Below are 21,042 nucleotides of genomic sequence, written 5' to 3'. Positions count from 1 at the left end.
GCCTGGGTGGCTCAGTTGGTTAAGCGACTGCCTTCAGCTCAGGTCATGATCCTGGAGTCCCGGGATCAAGTCCCGCATCGGGCTCCCTGCTCGGCAGGGAGTCTGCTTCTCCCTCTGACCCTCCTCCCTCTCATGCTCTCTGTCTCTCATTCTCTCTGTCTCAAATAAATAAATAAAATCTTTAAAAAAAAAAAAAAAAGAGTCGCTTATGGTTTGTCTCCCTCTCTGATTTTGTATTGTTTTATTTTTCCCTCTCTTCCCCTATGATCCTCTGTTTTGTTTCTTAAATTCCACGTGTGAATGAGATCATAGGATAACTATCTTTCTCTGATTAACTTATTTGTATTTAACTTATATATAACTTATTTATACCCTCTAGTTCCATCCTCATCGTTGCAATGGCAAGATTTCATTTTTTTTTTGAAGACTGACTAGTATGGAACATCAAAATGAAGTGACAACTTTTTATATCCAGGAAAGGTCAATTTAAAAACTACCTGGAATTTATCACGCGTAAACCAAGCCTAGCTTGAACTACAGAAAAGGACAGTATCTTCAGTTTATCTGATACTGCCTTTGAAAATCCTTCCCCCCAAAAGCTAGAGAAACTAAGAAACCAAAATTTATCCTATTATTGATTATATTGCGAATAACAACCAAGTAATATCATATATCAATTCAAAATTATGCCTCATGTATCCAGTATCAACAGGGGGAAAAATGATACCCCTTTGAGAGCTATGATATTGTAAATAAATGTCTTATGAAAATGCATTATACTGTAAAGTGTATGTTACAATAAGTTACCCTTTCCTTAATAACTCAGAATCATCATTATGAGAAGTGTATCATGCCTTGCTATTATAATAGCAAAGTTCTCAGGGGCTAGTAAGGTAATCTGTCCTATGCTAAATAGCCCTAACTACTATTCTTTTTGATGTCTAAGGTTTACACATTTTTCCTATTTTCTGCCTCTGTCTTCATGGATATTTGAAACATCCTGCTATCATATATTTAAATCTGACAGTCCTCATTTCATTTCTAATTTACTAAGAAACAGAAAACTTCAAATATAACCAAAATCAAAAATTTTTAAATCTCTGAGGGAAGGTATGAACTTCAGTGCTTCAAATTTGTGGAATCTCTGTTTTTATCTACACAGAGGTATTTGGTGCATCACATTCTGTTCTGGGTGAATGAGATTACTAGATAAAGGAGTGACTACTCTAAAAAATTTAGGCTTTGTTCTTGGAGCTAAATAAATACCAAGTCATTTAAGAATTAACACTACACATTAAAAATTTTTTTAAGTATGGTAAAAATTAAATAAGACATGAAACCTTAGGATCTTCATAACTTTGTTCCAGGGAGATCCCACAAGACAGAAGAAGAATTTTATAGCTCTGGATGAAGTCATAGATGATAATAGAACATTCTTTATCAGATTCCTCTTGAAAGCAGGATAGAAGATACCACATTCTGTCTTTCACAGTCAGGCTTGGATCCAGAGAAGGTGGGACCAAACTGGAACTAATTTCTTTAGAAAACAAACAAACAAAAAGTCTTAAGGCAAAAATTACATGCATTCATTTGAAACAGCAATCTTTAATGAAAAGACTGAAAAGCCCAAGGGTCTAGCTCCATGGAACCAATAATTCAGCATAACCTTATTCAGGTCATGTTGGCTACATAGACGAAGTGCTTCATATTCTAAAAATTAAGGCTTGTGCTATGTAATTAATAATGCTCTATTGAATTAGGTGAAATTTTTAAATAACAAGATTTCTAAAAATAAATTTACATTTCTCAGAGTAAGGAGTTAAAGACATAAAAAGTATTTTTTTTTAAAGATTTTCTTTATTTATTTGACAGAGAGAGACACAATGAGAGAGGGAACACAAGCAGGGGGAGTGGGAGAAGGAGAAGCAGGCTTCCCGCTGAGCAGGGAGTCCGATGCGGGGCTCGATCCCAGGACCCTGAGATCATGACCCGAGCCGAAGGCAGATGCTTAACGACTGAGCCACCCAGGCACCCCAAAGACATAAAAAGTATTTTGAAATGAATTTTAAATGAACTTTTAAAAAAAATTTAGTATGAACATACAATGTTAGATCTAAAAAAAAACAGAAGTTCACGTATCTATTTAACATAACACATTTTCCCTCAAAACAACTGAAAATATTTCATGCTTACTCAGGAATAGATATTATATGGCATTCTTTAAAATATTTACTAATTTTGCTCCTGTCTAAAACCAATCTATCAGCTAGGTAATGTAACAACTGTAATAAGATCACAAGGTATTTCCAAATTATACCCTCTCAATTCCATACACATCTACAAAGGCTGTATGATTCAACCGCTGTAGATGTTCAGCTCATCGCTGTCTCTAGATAAGTTCCAGACCCAGTCAATAACATGAAAAAAGTCTGAAAAGAAACTGCTATGATCCAATCTTCAAAAACAAACCTTCAAGGTGGCCAGGGAGTCCCTAAGTGTCCACTGCCTTCAAGAAGAAAAGACACTATCAGTAGCCATGTGATAAGTAAAGGGGAGTAAAGGTGGTGCTTAAGACATTCATTCTAGTTAATATATGAACTAATGTACACAATAGCTACTATCCTCCCAGAAAGAATTTTTAAGCCTAAAAATAAATTTTAAGTATCAGAAAATTATTCTCAACAAACAGGTCACTATCCTAATAGAGATTATATTAAAATTAAATGGCGATTAAGCCAAATAGTGATTACTTACCAGGATGCTTTTGTTCCTTCTGCAATGAAAAATAATAGGCATCTCTTCCACCCCAGCATACTGCCAGACCAACCACCAGGATGTCATCACAACCTTTAACAGGAACGCCATCATCTCTAATAGTGGTTTTCTGAGGTGAGCTAGCTAAGTAAATCAAAAGTGAAATAGTTAAAAATCTCAAAATAAAGCCATTAAACTGAATGCTAAAAAAACAATAATAATACAAAAATTATTTTGCAAAATTTCCAGATCCCTATAATATCATTATTTGGATGGTCATTTTTAAGTATATGTAAGATCTTTCTAGGCTTCCCATCTATTAAAATAACTGTCACTATGAAAAATTTACCAAATATATCTTAAAATAGATCTGTAATAATGACTAAAATGGTTAACTAAATTTTTTTAAAGCTGCATTTTGAATTGCTATAACTCAAACAGAAATAAAGACCACTTGCACGCTACAAAAATTTTGTAGTGACTTCAGCAATTCTTAACACTAAGACATTCCAGAAAATCAAGCATCTTACTTCTTGGTAAAGAATCAGGTATGATTTTTGTATCTAGAGTCCACATTTGTTCTAAAATCAGGCATCTCCAACTTTACAGATACAGGTCAAAAACCAGTCTATCTTATTTGCAATTAGATCCCCAATATCTTGAAAATAAATGGCACATATTTGTTAAATTTAAGTGAACAATTTTATCCCTCTAACCCCTAGCACAGAGACTGTTCTCAGTTTTATGTATGTTGAATGAAAAATGGAGAGTACTAGTCAACACAAAAAGTACATAAAACTTGTCATTAACACATGTGCTCTATGACCTAAGTGTCCATTGATAGACAAATGAATAAGGAAGATGTGGTACACATATACAATTAAATGTTACGCTGCTATAAAAGGGGATGAGAACTTGCCATGTGAGACAACATGGACCTAGAGGGTATTATGCTAAGTGAAATAAATCAGACTGAGAAAAACAAATACCATATGATTTCACTTCTTATGTAGAATCTAAAACAAAACACACAAATGAATAAACAAACAAAAAGCAGAATCAGACCTATAAATACAGAGAATAAACTGACAGTTGCCAGAGGGAAGGGAAGGGTGGGGGGTTGGGTAAAATGGGTGAAAGGGAGTGGGAGATAGTTATGGAATGAATAAGTCATGGGAATAAAAGGCACAGCATAAAGAATATGGTCAATGACACTGTAATAACAATGTATGGGGACCGATGGTAGCTATACTCACGGTGAACATAGTGTAATGTATAAACTTGTCAAATCACTATGTTGTACACCTGAAATTAATATATCATTGTGTCAACTATACTCAAATAAAAAAAATTAAAAACCAAACACATGTTCCATGAGTTGAAGATCAAATACTCAAACTTTTATGAATAAATCCATTCATAAATACAGAGATTTAAGAAATCTGATCAAATCTTTGCTTTCCACAGCAGGTTGTCAAGCTGACTACAGCTATTCCCCATGATACAAAATCCTTATTGTCATGAAGTAAGACAGGAATATACATATGTAGCATTATTTAACAAAAGGTTTAAGTCTCTTAAAACATGGAAGGACTCTATGAGGCTTTGGGGTCAACATTTTGGCATAAGATTCATGGACATCAGTTGGAGGTACAACTTGAGATAAGTACTGAAAAATGTAGTTAATGTACATTGTTTAAAATATAGTCATTTTTCTATGTACTTTTGTGATTATATAAGTGAATAAGGATATTACAATTTAATAGAAAATAATTCATGAGCACTGATGATTAATAAAAACCATGATGCTATATCATTAAGATACCAAAAAAAGGCAATCTTTGTTCAAAATATATATTTTAGTTTTTACAAACTTATATTCGAATATTAATATATATAATCATATATAAATCATATATGTCATACACACACACTCACACACACACACACACACACACACATATATATATATATGATTTTCTTAAAGAGAAACATCATGTTTAATGGTAAATCTTAGCATACTCTAGCACCAGATATGGCCTGGAGTTGAAGAAGCAGCGACAGATAGGTGACCTCTGTGAAGTCTCATAAAATGAAAAGGATTAGGAAGGCAACAAATAGAAGAGCTCCATGGCCTGACACAGGGCAAAGTCCAGAATAGCACTCAAGAAAGAGCTGCCGTTTGAGAGATGGATTCCTGATACACCCAATGGTCAAGATGCCAAACACTGTTCCGGTGCTGGCCCCCCGAGCCAGCCACAACTGTGGTGGCTGCAGCAGCAATAAGCTTGGCTGCTATGTCCTTGTCCTGAGAGAAAAGAACTGGTCTGGAACTCCCTTTGGACCACCTAGTGCGGGGATCTACTCTAGAAAGGCTGTTTAGGTGGGATCCGTGGCTTATGAAGAAAGAGGCAAACACACGCCTGATTAGACCACAGCTACAACAGTGGATCAGAGCCAGGTGAATGAGGAGTGCCTTGGTGGTCTGCATCAGTTCAGTAGCCCAGCTTGAGCTTTTTTCTCAGTGCTTGGCTCTCACACCCACATCCTGGAGTCACCCATCCCTTATACCAGATGGCAACTATTATTAATCTAGTTGCTCTCAACAATAGGCTGTTCTACAGGTAAACCCACATAGAAGAAACTTTAAACTCTGAATAAATTTATTACATTTCATATCCAAGACTGAAATGGCTCAGGCCCATCCCAACCCACTATTTTACATATAAACATGAGAATATGAAAAATTAAAAAAAAATTCTTACCTTGCTTAAACCTACCACCAATAGCAGCACTTTTAGAGGATGTCAAATTACTGATCTTTTCACAAGCCAGTGAGATGGAAAATCGCTTTTTGCACTGCCACTCCTTAATGAATGTCCGAAAGAGAGTTTGGTCACTTGCTACATCAATTATGGCCAAACTTCCTGGGCTGAACGAGGCTGGAGTTAACTGCGATCCATCCTGTGATAACTGCAGTGAAAAACTTGTGTCTCTAATAGGACTGTCCTCTTTTAAACCGTTTCTACTCTCTGAAGTTAAATCTTGGTTTTTAATATTTGAAGATGAGCCAAATGAGTAACTTTCACCAAGCTGTAAAACACTATGTGTTTTCCAAAGTTTTACAGAAGATGTTCCACGAATACTTGGAAATATCAGCTTAGCAGCAGATGCTGGAATAGGTGTAGGAGGAATGAGTCCATTATCATCAACTATACAATTTTCTTTACAAGGCAAGTGAGATGAGGTTTCAGCCTGAAGGCCATTGGTCTCCAGCGCCCTAATCTTGCTTTCTACTTCAATACTAGGGGAAAATGAGATACCCTGAACTTGATTTGGCTCCACATTTGAAATCACTTTTTGTTTGTCATTTACCTCTGTATTTTTTCCTTTCAAACTAGACAAGTTTGTAGTGGTTAATTTTTGCTTTTCATTTCCTAGAGGACTGGACACTTTGTCTAAAATTCTCTGCAGTCCTGGACTTAAATCAAATGATGCCCCTGACCATATCAATGAATTATTTTCCCTTGTCTCAGTTAATTTGGGTTTTTGAGACCTTTCATCTTTATCTCCTCCAATTACTTCTCTTTGTGGATAATCATTACCTACAGTCACTGGATCACTTAATTCTAATTCTCTAAGAGACACTGCAGTATTCCGTTTCTCTTGGACAGGACATATTTCTACATTGTCCAAAGCTTCAACCATCTGAGCAGAATCCATTTCTGAAAATATAATAGACTCATCACTGAAACAAGAGAACTGTTGCTGATTATCTTGATTCTCATTTGTATTTGATTTTCTAATTGGGCCCTCTGGTTGCAGACACATAGAATGACTGAAATGGTTTGATGTTAGTGCAGAAGAGAGGGGTTCTTTCACTTGTATATCAGGTGGTTGTTCTTTTACTAGGTAGTCTTCACTGAAACTGTCAAATAGTAAACTATCACTCAAATTCAAACTTGTTTCAGGAACTGGCAGACATTCTGCTTCTATACCAGTGGTAGTTCTCTTTTGAGGAACCAGAGGTATAACTGGCTTCATAGCTTCTTGTGTTTGATAACCTTGAAGAAAACTATTTAATTGAGAGTCGGTGACAGAAAGTTCATTCCCTTTAAGACAAGGGCCATTTTCCCTCAAGAGTATTGGGGAATGAAAAATTGAGCTTTCTGGAGTCAGGATACCAACCTCATGTGAATCAGTGCCTTGTTTCATAGTATCTACAGTCTTAAGTTCCAAATGATCTGTATTTGTCACTCCTGGAGAATGTCGTTCACCAGGAAAAGTAATATGAATCTCATTCTGAAAAGAGCGTACCGAACTCTGGTTGTCTAAGCTCTTCTGCATCGTCCCTGTTGCCAGGTTGGTATCCTTTGCTCCTTGTTTGGCATCTTCAGTTGCTATCTGTTGTATTATTTCCTCTGACTGAGTATCCAGGTAGAAACTATCTTCAAATTCACAAGGAACTGAACCTAAGTCAGAAACACAATTATTCTTAGTTTTGTTTGCTGCATAAGCTTCTGTTTTTTCTTGTATTCTAGAGGTATTTAGAAAATTCTCCTGCTGGCCTCCTGATTCTCCAGTTGGGAGATGTATTCTGAGTATCTCAGCGCTACTTATATTATCTCCTGATACCTGAAAGTTATTTGATTTATTTTCCTCACCATTAAACTTCATACTTCCACACTTGATAATAACATTTGAGTCTCTATTCATATAACTACTGCCTGTCTCACAGGGCATTTGTCTCTCTACTATTTTTTTCTGTTTGGTGTAAGTGTTTGTGTGTTTATCAGACTGTTTTTCTGGGCACTGGTTAATTGAGTGGGTGTCGTGTTTTACATAAACATCCTGGTTTTTTGAATCATTTTGTACCATCAGGACTGTGTTTATTTTTTCTAACTCAACAACGGCAAATCCTCTTCCATTTTCACTAACCATACTAGTAGGTTGACAAGTCACTTTTTTACTCTGGGATTGTGTGATAAAATGTTCCACAAGAATATCATTAGTTTTTGTTCTGTTCTTTGAACTTCGTTCTCTTTGTGATGAGAATGATGCTTTGCTATATTTTCCCTCAGCACAGGAAGATACATTTTTAGCAAAAGGCTCTGGACTTCTAAATTCCACATTCTTCTCATCTAAGGTAAATGAGTCTCCACAATAAACAGGATTAGATATAGTCTGTTCCTGTAAATCAATTCTATACATCCCAGTGTCTTTCACAGGGCTACTGTGTCTAGATTGTTTTACACGTTTACTATGTTTCCAAGATCCAGAGGCAGTACTCATCTTTCCTGAACTGAAACTCAGAGCTTCTTTTTTTGTTTTCTCAAATAAGAGAGTCTGAACAACTTTCTTAGTGCATGTTCTTCCCTCATTCAGAGAGGTTCTTAGCTTTTCTTTACTTATATTCAAAGAAGCCCGTTTTCTTGCTCTGGAAATGGAATGTGCCTGGCGTTCTTGATTCCCATTCTGTAACTTATCATAAAAGGAATTTGTACGCTCTCCACTTTTCTCTAAATCTTGCACAGTATTTGGTGAATGCTTAGCAGAAGAATCCCTAAACATCGAGTTACTTTTTTGCTTTGCTGTTAATCTTCTACAAGATCTTTTAGTTTGGGGTATAAATTTCTGTTCCTTTACTTCTGACTCACTGCTGGTCAGTGAGTGTGTATCAGAATTTAAAAGGGAATATGGATTCCATTGCACTCCCATTTCGACTAAGTCCTGCTGCAGAATCATTTTGGCTTCTTCCACAATAAGGGCTGCTGCTTCCCTTTCAGTTAAACCTTTTCTGCCAGTCACCCAAATAGTTCGCATATTCCGACGTTCTTCAACTGCTTCCTCTTCCTCATCAACTGCCTTTCGGGCACTATGTAAGGATGCAGGAAAAGAAATAAATAAATGCATTGATTCATTCATGCATACAGAAATATTTACTAAGCATTAATCTGATCTCTTCTAGGAACTGAAGAAATAGCACTGAACAAGAGGGAAATAAACCTGCTGTCTTAGAGCTTACATTCTAGTTGGGGAAATCAGAAAACAAGCAAATGTTAAAATGCATTCTACGTCAACTGATAAGAGTTGTGTACAAAAATGAAGCACCAGGAGGAGAGGGGTGGTTCTGTAATTTTTAAATAGCATAATTAGAGAAGGCCTCACTAAGACAGATTCATCAAGCAGAAACCTTTTAAAATAGTGTCATAAAACTTTCATTAAAAACAAATCCTCCTATGTAATATGAACTCTGGACAAAATAATTGAAGGAACTGGAGAGTGACCAAAAGGAGAAACTGAAAGGGGTTAACTAAAAACTTGGATAAAAACCTGGAGTTTATTGACAGGCAGAATTTGAAAAAGAGCTCAGAATGACTGCAAGAGATATAAAACAATTGGAGAAAGTCCAGAAATGAGAGATCCAGAGAAGGAGAACCCCAAATTCTTCATATAAATTCTGCCCAAATATCTGGCTGACCTCTAATCTATGCAAGTGTGGGCAGACTCCAAGTAGCCAGTTAAAAGTCTAAACAACCGAACAGAGATTTGAGTTACTGTCCACTACAGGAAGACAAAGTTTAGAGTTTGAGTTCAGCCAAGCTGACTGATAAAATATCGATGCTCTTCAGGGCAAAATAATAGATTCCACACCCTAAAAGGCCAAACATATACATAACTGAAGTACCACGAAGACAAAAAAACAGGATGAGACATAAAAATTATTAAAGAAATAATGGCCAAGAGATTTCTGTTTCCAACAAGGATGGTGTAATAGGGACTAAATTAGCCTGTCACCCAAAACAACTAAAACCAAGGCTAGACGGTACAGCTTCCATTTTGCTCTCTTGGATTACTTACTCTAGGGGAAGCTAACCATCATAGCATTTAAGGACAACAAGCAGCTCTATGAAGAAGCTCATATGAAGAACTGAGTACCAGCTTGCCAGTATGTGTGCAAGTCATCTTAAAAGCAGATCCAACTCAATCCTTCAGATAACTATAGTCCCAGCCAACAGCTTTACTAAAACCTCAAACCAGACCACCAGCAAAGGAGCTCCCAAGTTCATGATTCACAGAAACTTTGAGTTAACATATATTTACTGTTGCTTTTAAGCCACTGACTTCTTTAAAATATATTTTAAAGTTTATTTATTTTTTTAAGTAATCTCTACACCCAACATGGGGCTTGAACTCATGACCCTGATATCAAGAACAGCATGCTCTTCTGACTGAGCCAGTCAGGTACCCCTAAGCCACTAAGTTCTTAAAGTAATTTGTCTCATATCATTAGCTAACTAATTAGCCGAGTAAAACTATCAAATGTCAAAGATATAAAAAAGAAATCTCAAGGCCTATATATTTAGAAGGACAAAAGAATTATATTCCCATTAGAATTCTTAAAAACAGCATGCAAAGCAAAGAAAGAGCATTTTTCTAAAACTCAATAAAAGCATGGACCAAAAATTTATATCCAGCCAAGATGTGCCTCAAATATTAAGGTTCTAGTAAAACAGTTTTAAACATACAAGATGTGGGGAATTCTATACTATATTAGCCCTCAAGAAATCTAATAGTGGATAAGTTTCATCCGATCAAGAGATGACTAGGAGTACTTCAGCAGTAAGACCAATGGTAAGAATTTGAATAAATAAAAACAGAGATTATATTAGTTTTCCATCTCTACACCCTACAAGGATGGGGAAAAGGGTGAAAAATTAATGTACAAATGCTATATGTTGAGACAAAGTAGAAATAATGCACTTTTTAAATGGAAGGAAAAGGACAGGAAGAAAGAAGAAGAAAAGTGAGCTCAATGTCGATGACTATTGTTCAGGCAGTACGTAGGTATTACAGGATACCATTAAAATCTTGACAAATCAGGGGCACCTGGCTGACTCAGCTGGAAAAGCATGTGACTCTTGATCTCCAGGTTGTGAGTTCGAGCCCTATGTTGGGTATAGAGACTCCTTAAAAATAAAATCTTAAAAGAAAAAAAAAAGCTTGACAAACCAGATAATAAAAAGTACACAGGTACCCACTAGAACAAAAATATATACCTTTCTAAATTTAAAAATAAAACTCCAAAGAGTATCCTTAGGTAGAGAAAGAAACATAGTAAATATACAATACACATAATTATAAAATAATTTGAGAACTGAAACCAAACATTTTAGTTAAATCAGTAAATGTGAATGGGATTAAATCATCTATTAAAAGAAAAAGATTTCAATTTGGCTCAGACAGCAAAAGATAATTACATCTCAGTGTGGTATATAAAAAGTATATCTAAAAGGAAGTGATTCTAAATGGCTAAAACTAAAGGGATGGACAAAAAAAGGGAAGCAAGAAGAAAGCAGTGAGGGATAGTCTGCATTAAACAAAAAAGGGTAAAATTTACTGCTAAAAACAACAACCATAATAAAGACAACATTACCGATCAGTCATATGTCCTATGAGTATTTACACACCAAATAACAAGCAATACTTTAATGAAGCAAAGACAAGAGATGCAAGGAGACAGAAATATATTAACAATTAGTAGACTTCAGTAAACCACTCTCATTAAAAGACAGACGAAATGTTGAGGAGGAGAGTAAGGACAAAGAAGACCTAATGAACATAACCAATGAAGTAGACGTTATGAATGAATTTCAAACATTTTACCTTTTTAATAGAGAACAAATCTAGTTTGTATTGATCATGTATTAGGTCACAAAGAAAACATCAGTGAGTACCATAAAGTATATGTGTTATAAACAACACTATTAGATTGCAGTGTAATAAGACTAGAAATCATTTAACAAAATAAAAAAACAAAAAGCACTTCCACCTGGGCAAAAGAGGGAAAACATGCAAATTACATAATTTCTAACAAATAAAAACAAAATCTCTACATATAACAGTCTGTGGATTATACTTAAAATACAGACCACAGGAAAATTCACAGTACTAAATTCATGGTACTACATTAAAAACACAGCATTTATCAATAAAGATATAAGTCAACAAATTTATAGTTCAACAGAATATTTTAAAAAGTACAACAAAATAGAAAGCAGGAAGAATGAAATGTAGTATTAAAAGATGAAATTAATAAGGTACATTATTTAAAAAAAAAACATAGGCCTAAGAAAACAAAATCCTAGATTTTTAAAGAATTTAAAAAATAGATAAACCACTAGCTAACCTGATCAAGAAAAAACATAGACATTTATAAAATAGAAAATGACAAGGGAGGAATAACTATTGAAATAGAAAAAATACTTAAAATTCCTAAGAAACTAATTTACAAATCTCTATAAAAATATATTTGAAAATCCAGATGAAATGGTAATTTCCTAGAGAAATACAGATTACTAAAATTGACCCCATTAGAGATAGAAAGCTTAGAGAAACTAATTTCTGAAAAAATAAAATAGACAAAGTGATCAAGAACTAACCCATAGAAAGGCACCATCCAAGATGGTTTCATACAGTAATCATACCAAACTTCTACCAGTTCCAAGACTCTATAAGTTACTGCAAAGCACTGAAAACAAAAAAACACTTCGTAATTCTTTTTTATGAAGGAAGTCTGATACCAAAACTGATACTAAAACTTGAATAAAGATAGTGCAAAAAACACACAATGCAAGAAAACTATAGACCAATATTATTTATAAATAACAATGCAAAAGTATACTATTTTAAATATTAGCAAACGGAATCCAACATCATGTAATAAAATAAGATGACCAAATTAAATTTATTATGGAACCCAGGATTGATTCAATGTTAGGAAATCTATTAATATAATGAACTGTGCTAATAGATGAAATGGGAGAAAAACCCTATCAATATCTCCATAAATACTAAAAAATCCTTTGACAAAATTCAGTACCTAATCATGATAAAAGTATTCAAAGAAATTTCATTTAATGGACATTTTTCTTAAAATGATAATACATACATACAAACCTACATATATACACACGTATCATAGTCCTGAAGACAGTATCCTACTAAAGTAACACCAGAGGCATTTCCACTAAGATCACAAACAAAGCAAAATGCCCACTATTACTACCATCCCTAATACTACTACATATTAGAGGTATCAGCTAATACAATTAAGAGAAATCAATTAAGAAGAAGATGAACCATGAGAGACTATGGACCCTGAGAAACAATCTGGGGGTTTCAGAGGGGAGAAGGGTGGGGGGAGGGGGAAACAGGGTGATGGTTATTGAGGAGGGCACGTGCTGTGATGAGCACTGGGCATTATACTTAACTAATGAATCACAGAACACTACATTAAAAACTAATTATGTACTATGCAGTAGCTAACTGAACATAATAAATAAATAAATAATAAATAAATAAATGCAAGCATATGAATTCCTAAAAAGAAGTAAAATAGCTATTTGCAGATGATACAACAATATACCTGGAAGAGTCTAGAGAATCAATGATACAAGTAATTCAAACAATAAAAGAATTCTGAAAATAGGATAAAAAATATACAAAAAGTCTTCGCAATACTCAAATAATAACTATGTAGAAGACATCATAGAAGAAAGCCACCAATTAAAATAACACTAAAGATTAAGTAGGAACAACTTTAACAAGAAATGTATAAAACCTTGTGTGAACAAAACCTAAAACTTCTGTAAACCTATATGAGGAAATCTTTTGAAAACTCTTGAAAAATCACAAAACTAGATCATTTAAAGATGTTACCTATGCTTGGATAGGTTGACAAAACAATATAAAAATGTCAATTGTAAGTTAAGTTTCAGTCCAATCCCAATAAAATATCAACAAACACTTTAACTTTCATATGGGCAAATACACAAGAATAGCCAGAAAAATACTGAAAAACTATGTGGAAAAGTGCCCTACCAGAGATTAAAACATATATAAAGACTTTATAATTAAAAGTTTGGTACTTGCTCATGAATTGACAAAAAGAATAGTAAGTAGAATAGAAAGTCCAGAAATAGACCTAATTATTTATGGATATTTAGTATATGATAAAGATGGCATCTCAAATTACTAAGTCAAAGATAGACATTTTTTTTTATAAATGGGAGCCATTGGATAAAAGATGAAATTAGATCCAGACTTCACACCATACACAAAATTAAATTCTAAATGCATCAGGAATCTAAATTCAAATCTATAAATACTTGAAGAAAACATGAATGAATTCCTTTTTAACCTCAGTACAGAGAAAAGTTTTTCTAACTATAATTCAAAAGCAAAAGAAAGAAAGAAAAGAAGAAAAAGGAAGAAAGAAAGAAAAAATGATAAAAAATCAATAGAAAAATTAAAATTCTGCATGGTAAAAACAAGGCAATAAAAGCCAAAAAAAATTCATAAATTTTGAGAAAATATTTGCAACATACATATAAAATAAACAGCTAAATACACTAATCAATTTTGAAAAGATTCTTTAAAAGGAGAGGGAAAAGACCAAACCCAGTAGAAACATAAAGAAGACATAACCAGATAATTCACAAAGATACAAAAAAAAAAAAAAAAATCCAGAAACATATGAAAACATCTCTACCATCACTCACAATTGGAGAAACGCACACTTAAACCATTGTGAGATACAATTTCTCATCTATCAGACTGGTAAAATGAAAACCTCTAACAATGGATTCTATTGGCAAGGCTGTGGGGTAATAGGTTAGTGAGAATGTAACCTGCATGGCAATCTGGAATCTAATAAAGTGACACAAGCACTTAACTTTTGAAATCCCATGTCCAGGAATGTACTCTGAAGAAACATTACCAACAATATGAAAATACATATGCATAGGTAATTCATTGTGAATTGTTAATGGCAAACTGAGAAAAGCAAAATGCTAACTGGGTTTTCCGGTTCTTAAGTACCAAGTACTGAAAGGAAAGGGTGGCCAGGTGCCAGATACCAGTTTCCATTCAGAAATTTAACATTAATACAATGCTATATCTAATCTGCACGCATTATTCAAATTTCACCAATTGTTCCACTTATGTCCTTTTTCTAATCCAATCTAGAATAAGGTGGTGCATCTAGTTGTCATGTCTCTTTATCTTCCTGTAATTAGAAACAGTTCCTCACCTCAGTGTTTGTTTTTCATGACTTTGATATTTTTGAAGAGTACTAGCCAATTATTTTGTACAATGTCTCCCAATTTAGGTTTGTCTGATGTTTCCTTATAATTAAATTTATTTTAGACATTTTTGATAAGAATTCTCCAGGAGTAATGCTGTGTCTTTCTCACTGTGTCACATGAGGAGGTATGTGATGTTGATTTGTCCTAATACTGATATTAGTAATTTTGATCAGTAAAATTCTGAGCATTCAGAAGAGGCATAATCACAGCAATAGTAGCCTTAGTATAATACAGAAGTACAAACAGCAACTAGAACATAAAGAAACTAGACCTAGAATTTTGCCAAATGGTGGGGGAGCTGCTGGAACCCTTTCCAGGTCATAGGGGCTGCAAGTGCTACAGTTATGCTCCCCCTCCACCTTGACAGTACAGACAGAAGCAGGGTCTGGGTGCACTAGCTGGCCTACTACCTCAATGAGCCCCAGACCCTTAGCCCACATCAGCCCCAGCCATCCCACCAAGGCAGCACTAGTGTGGCGCCCACCAGGAGGACATCCCTGGTCAGTACTCACTACAGCTCCAGCTGATGCAGCAAGGTGGCACACACAGGAGCAAAGCACCCCAGACCCAGGCCCATACTATTCTGGGTCCAGACAGTTTGCTAATACTCCCCCAGCACAGAGTGCTCCAAGAACCCCTGACCCACACCCACCTTAGTTCCAGCCACCCTGTCTGGGTACCCCTTGTGTGGAGCTCCCCAGAACACCCAGCTTGCACCCACTTCAGCTTCAGCTGTCCTCCCAGTGAACCTTGTGGGTAGAGAGCCCCTGGACAGCCCTGGCCCATGCTCACTTCAGCTTCAGCTATCCTGCCAGGGTGTTCTCTGTACAGAGAGCCCAGGGACTGCCCCGGCCTGCACCAACTTCAGTTGTAGCTGTCTTGCCAGACCTCCCTTTCCATAGAGAGCCCTGAGACCACCTGCGACCACTTCAGCTCCAGTCATGCTATCAGGGCAGCCCAAACAAGGAGTGCCTGGGACTCCATGCCCATGGCAGCCACAGTTCCAGCCAGCCAGCCAAAGTTATTAGGGATACAAAGACTACACAGGATGACCATACATAATACCTTTCCTTCAAGTTTAGAAGTAGCTGTTCTACTCAATTCAAAGGAACAAACACAGAAAATCAAGCAAAATGGGGAGACAGAGAAATATGCTCCAAACAAAAGAACAAGACAAAATCTTACAAAAAGAACTAAATGAAACAGAGAGAGGGGCGCCTGGGTGGCTCAGTCGTTGGACGTCTGCCTTCGGCTCAGGTCATGATCCCAGGGTCCTGGGATCGAGCCCCGCATCGGGCTCCCTGCTCCACGGGAAGCCTGCTTCTCCCTCTCCCACTCCCCCTGCTTGTGTTCCCTCTCTCGCTGTGTCTCTCTCTGTCAAATAAATAAATAAAAAATCTAAAAAAGAAAAAAAAAGAAACAGAGAGAAACAATGTGCTTGATAAAGTTTAAAGTAATGATCTTAAAGATGCTGACTGGACTGGAGACAAGAGTGGAAGAACTCAGTGAAAATTTCAACAAAGAGATACAAAATATAAGAAAGAACCAATCAAAGTTAAAGAATATAGTGATATGAAAAATACACTAGAGGGAATCAACAATAGATTAGGGGATGAGAAGAGATGATCAGCAATCTAGAAAACAAGGTAATGGAAAGCACTCAAGCTGAACAGCAAATAGAAAAAAAAAATTTTTAATGAGGATGGGTTAAGCAATCTCTAGGATGACATCAAGTGAACAAACATTCACATTATGGGACCCCCAGAAGAGAAGAGAGAAAGAAAAGGGGAGAAAATTCATTTGAAGAAATAATAGCTGAAAACTGCCTTAACCTGGGGGAAGAAAACAGGTTCAGGAAGGATACAGAGTTCCAAACAAAACGAACCCAAGAAGTTCCACACCATAACACATATAATTAAAATGTCAAGGTTAAAGATAAAGAGAAAATTCTAAAAAGAGCCAGGAGAAGCAAAAAGTTACATACGAGGGAAACCACTTAAGACTATGAGCAGATTTTTCAGCAGAAATGTTGCAGGCCAGAATAGAGTGGCATAATATATTCAAAGAGCTGAAGGGGAAAGAAAATCAAGAACACTCTCAGTGGGAAGATTATCATTCACAACTGAAGGAGAGATAAAGAGTTTCCCAGAAAAACAAGAGTTAAAGTTCATCATCACTAAGCTAGTCTTACAAGAAATGTTAAAGGGACTCCTTTAAAAAAAAAAAAAAAAGGGACTCCTTTAAGTGAAAAAGAAAAGGCCATAATCAAAAGTAAGAAATTATGAATAAAAAGATATAAAATATGATAACAAATACATAAAACGTGGGGGGGGAATGAAAATTTTCTTTTAGAATTTGTTCAAACTTAAGTGACCACTGATTTAATATAGACTACTACATATTCAAAATGTTATATATGAACCTCATGGTAAAGACAAACCCAAAATCTGTAATAGGTACACAAAAAATAAAGACAATCAACATAACACAACAGAAAGTCATCAAAGGAAAGAGAGCAAAAGAAAGAAACAAAGAACTACAAAAACAACCAGAAAGCAATTAACAAAAGGACAATAAATATATACCTATCAATAATTACTTGAAACGTACAAGTAGGTCTAATGCTCCCATCAAAAGACATAGGGTGGTAGAGTAGATTAAAAAATAAGATCCAGTGGGCACCTGGGTGGCTCAGTCAGTTAAATGTCTGCCTTCAGCTCATGTCATGATCCTGAGGTTCTGGAATTGAGCCCTGTGTTGGGCTCTCTGTTCAGCAACGAGTCTGCTTGTCCCTCTCCCTCTGCCACCTCACCCTCCCATGGCTCATGCTCTCTCTCTCAAATAAATAAAATCTTTAAAAAAAAAAAACAAACAAGACCCATGGGGCACCTCGATGGCTCAGTCAGTTAGGCATCTGACTCTTGATCTCAGCTCAGGTCTTAATCTCAGGGTCATGAGTTCAAGTCCTGCACTGGACTCCACGCTGGGTGTGAAGCCTACTTAAACAAACAAACAAAAAATGGAAAAAAAAAAAAAGTCCCATTTTTATGCTGCCTACAAAAGACTTACTTCAGACCTATAAAAATATAGAGACTAAGTGAAAGCATGGAAAAAGATATTCCATGCAAATAAAAGTAAAAAAAAAAAAAAAAGCCAGGGTAGCAATACTTACATCAGACAAAATAGACTTTAAACAAAGACTATAATAAGACACAAAGAAGGGCATTATATAATGATAACAAGGTTAATCCAACAAGAGGATATAACATTTGTAAATATCTATGCACCCAATATTAAAGCATCTAAATATATACAGTAAATATTAACAGGCATATACAGAGAAATTGACAGTAATACAATAATAGTATAGGTTTATAACACCCCACTTACATCAACAGATAGATCATGCAGACAGAAAAAGAAGGAAACAGTGGCTTTGAATGATACATTAGACCAGATATACTTAACAGATACATGCAGAACATTCCATACAAAAACAACAGAACACGCATTCAGTTCAAATGCAAATGGAACATTCTCCAGGATAGTTCACACTTTAGACCATAAAACAAGTCCCAGTAAATTTAAGAAGATTAAAATCATATCAAGCATCTCTTCTAACCACAACAGTATAAAACTAGAAATCAATCACAAGAAAAAAAAACTGGAAAAAACAAAAACATGTGGAGGCTAAACAGCATGCTACTAAACACCCAATGGGCCAGTGAAGAAATCAAAGAGGAAATCAAAAGATACATGAAGACAAATGAAAATGAAAAGACAACAATCCAAAATCTCTGGAACACAATGAAAACAATTCTAAGAGAAATTCATAGCGATACAGGCTGACCTCAAGAAACAAGAAAAATCTCAAACAATCTAAACTTACACCTAAAGAAACTAGAAAAAGGTCAAGGTTAGTAGAAGGAAGGAAATTAAGATCAGAGTGGAAATAAATGAAATAGAGATTTAAAAAACAATAGAAAAGATAAAGGAAACCAAGAGCTGGTTCTTTGAAAAGATAAAATTGATAAACCTTTAGCCAGACTCATCAAGAAAAAAGAGGGGACACAAATAAGATCAGAAATGAAAGAGGGAAATTAATAACCAACACCACAGAAATACAAAGAATTGTAAGAGAATATTGCAAAAAATTATATGTCAACAAATTGGACAACCTAGAAGAAATGGATAAATTCCTAGAAACATACAACCTTCCCAAACTGAATCAGGAAGAAGCAGAGCAGCTAAATATACCAATTACTAGTAATGAAATTGAATTGGTAATCAAAAAACTCCAACAAATGAAAGTCCCTGACCAAATGGCTTTCACAGACAAGTTCTACCAAACATTTAAAGAAGAGTTAATACCTATTCTCCTCAAACTATTCCAAAAAAGAGAAGTGAAAGGAAAACTTCCAAATACATTCTACAAAGCCAGCATTACCCTGATACCAAAACTAAAGGCACTACAAAAAAACTTACAGGCCAATGCCTCTGATAAATATAGATGCAAAAATCCTCAACAAAATATTAGCAAATAACATTCAATGATACATTAAAAGGATCATCCACCACAACTGAATGGGATTTATTCTGGGGATGAGTGTTAATTCAATATTCACAAATCAATCAACATGATATGTCGAATCAATAAAACAAAGGACAAATATCATATGATCATCTCCGTAGACACAGAAGAAGCATTTGACAAAATTCAACATGAGTTCATGATAAAAACTCTCAACAAAGTAAATTTAGAGAGAACATACTTCGACATAATAAAGGTCATGTGTGAAAAATCCACAGCTGACATACTCAATGGTGAAAAACTGAGAGCTTTCCCCTAAGATCAGGAAAAAGACAAGAATGTCCACTCTCCCTACTTTTATTCAACACAGTGCTGGAAAGCCTAGCCACAGCAATCAGACCAAAAAAGTAATACAAGACATCTAAACTGTCAAGGAAGAAGTAAAACTATCACTATTTGTAGATGATATGATACTATACATAAAAAACCCTAAAGATCCACCAAAAAGCTATTAGAATAAATTCAGTAAAGTTGCAAAATACAAAATAAGACAAAGAAATATGTTGCGTTTATATACTAGTAACAATGTAGTAGAAACCAAAATTAAGAAAACAATACCATTTACAACTGCACCAAAAAACTTGTACTCTGAAAACTATAAAACACCAATGAAAGAAATTGAAGACAGCACAAACAAATGGAAAGATATATCATGCTCATGGATTGGAAGAATTAATATTGATTAAAATGTCCATACTATCCAAACAATCTACAGATTGAATGCAATCCCTATCAAAATAGCAAGAGATTTTTCATAAAACTAGAATACTACTAAAATTTGAATGGAACCACAAAACACCCTAAAAGCCAAAGCAATCTTGAGAAAGAAGAACAAAGCTGGAGGTACCACAGTCCTAGATTTCAAGATAAACTACAAAGCTGTAGTAATCAAAATAGTATGGTACTGGCACAAAAACAGACATATAGGGGCGCCTGGGTGGCTCAGATGGTTAAGCGTATACCTTCGGCTCAGGTCATGATCCCAAGGTCCTGGGATCGAGCCCCGCATTGGGCTCCCTGCTCCGCAGGAAGCCTGCTTCTCCCTCTCCCACTCCCCCTGCTTGTGTTCCCTCTCTCGCTGTGTCTCTCTCTGTCAAATAAATAAATTTAAAAAAACAAAAAACAAACAAAAAAGCAGAAATATAGATCAATGAAACAGAATACAGAGTCCAGGAATAAACCCATGTTTATTTAGTCAATTAATCTATGACAAAGGAGGCAAGAATATGCAATGGGAAAAAGACAGTCTCTTCAATAAATGATGTGGTGGAAATTGGACATCTACGCGCAAAAGAATGAAAGTGAATCACTTCTTACACCATATGAAAATAAACTCAAAATGGATTAAAGACTTAAATGTGAGACCCAAAACCATAAAACTCCTAAAAGAAAATGTAGGCAGTAATTTCTTTGACATTGGCCTTAGCAACATTTTTCTACATATGTCTCCTCTAGCAAGAGAAACAAAAGCAAAAATAAATTTTGGCGACTACACCAAAATAAAAAGCTTTTGCACAGTGAATGAAACACTCAACAAAATGAAAAGGT

General features: G+C 35.3%; 1 protein-coding gene across 1 annotated transcript in view; it reads right to left on the bottom strand.

Moving 5' to 3' along the window:
• The window catches only part of POLQ (DNA polymerase theta), a 96,042-nt gene that overhangs the window by 30,247 nt on the left and 44,753 nt on the right, over positions 1 to 21,042 (bottom strand). The window contains exons 16-18 of the mRNA XM_081815199.1: positions 5,520 to 8,629; positions 2,755 to 2,898; positions 1,334 to 1,537 (exon numbers count right to left, since the gene is read on the bottom strand). Coding sequence (XP_081671325.1) covers positions 1,334 to 1,537; positions 2,755 to 2,898; positions 5,520 to 8,629 — 3,458 coding nt within the window. The remainder of the gene's footprint in view (positions 1 to 1,333; positions 1,538 to 2,754; positions 2,899 to 5,519; positions 8,630 to 21,042) is intronic.

This window comes from Leptonychotes weddellii, chromosome 1, assembly GCF_054177405.1.
Source record: "Leptonychotes weddellii isolate Sample4059 chromosome 1, ASM5417740v2, whole genome shotgun sequence".
Lineage (NCBI taxonomy): Eukaryota > Metazoa > Chordata > Mammalia > Carnivora > Phocidae > Leptonychotes > Leptonychotes weddellii.
This window is presented reverse-complemented; position numbering and strand designations above follow the sequence as displayed.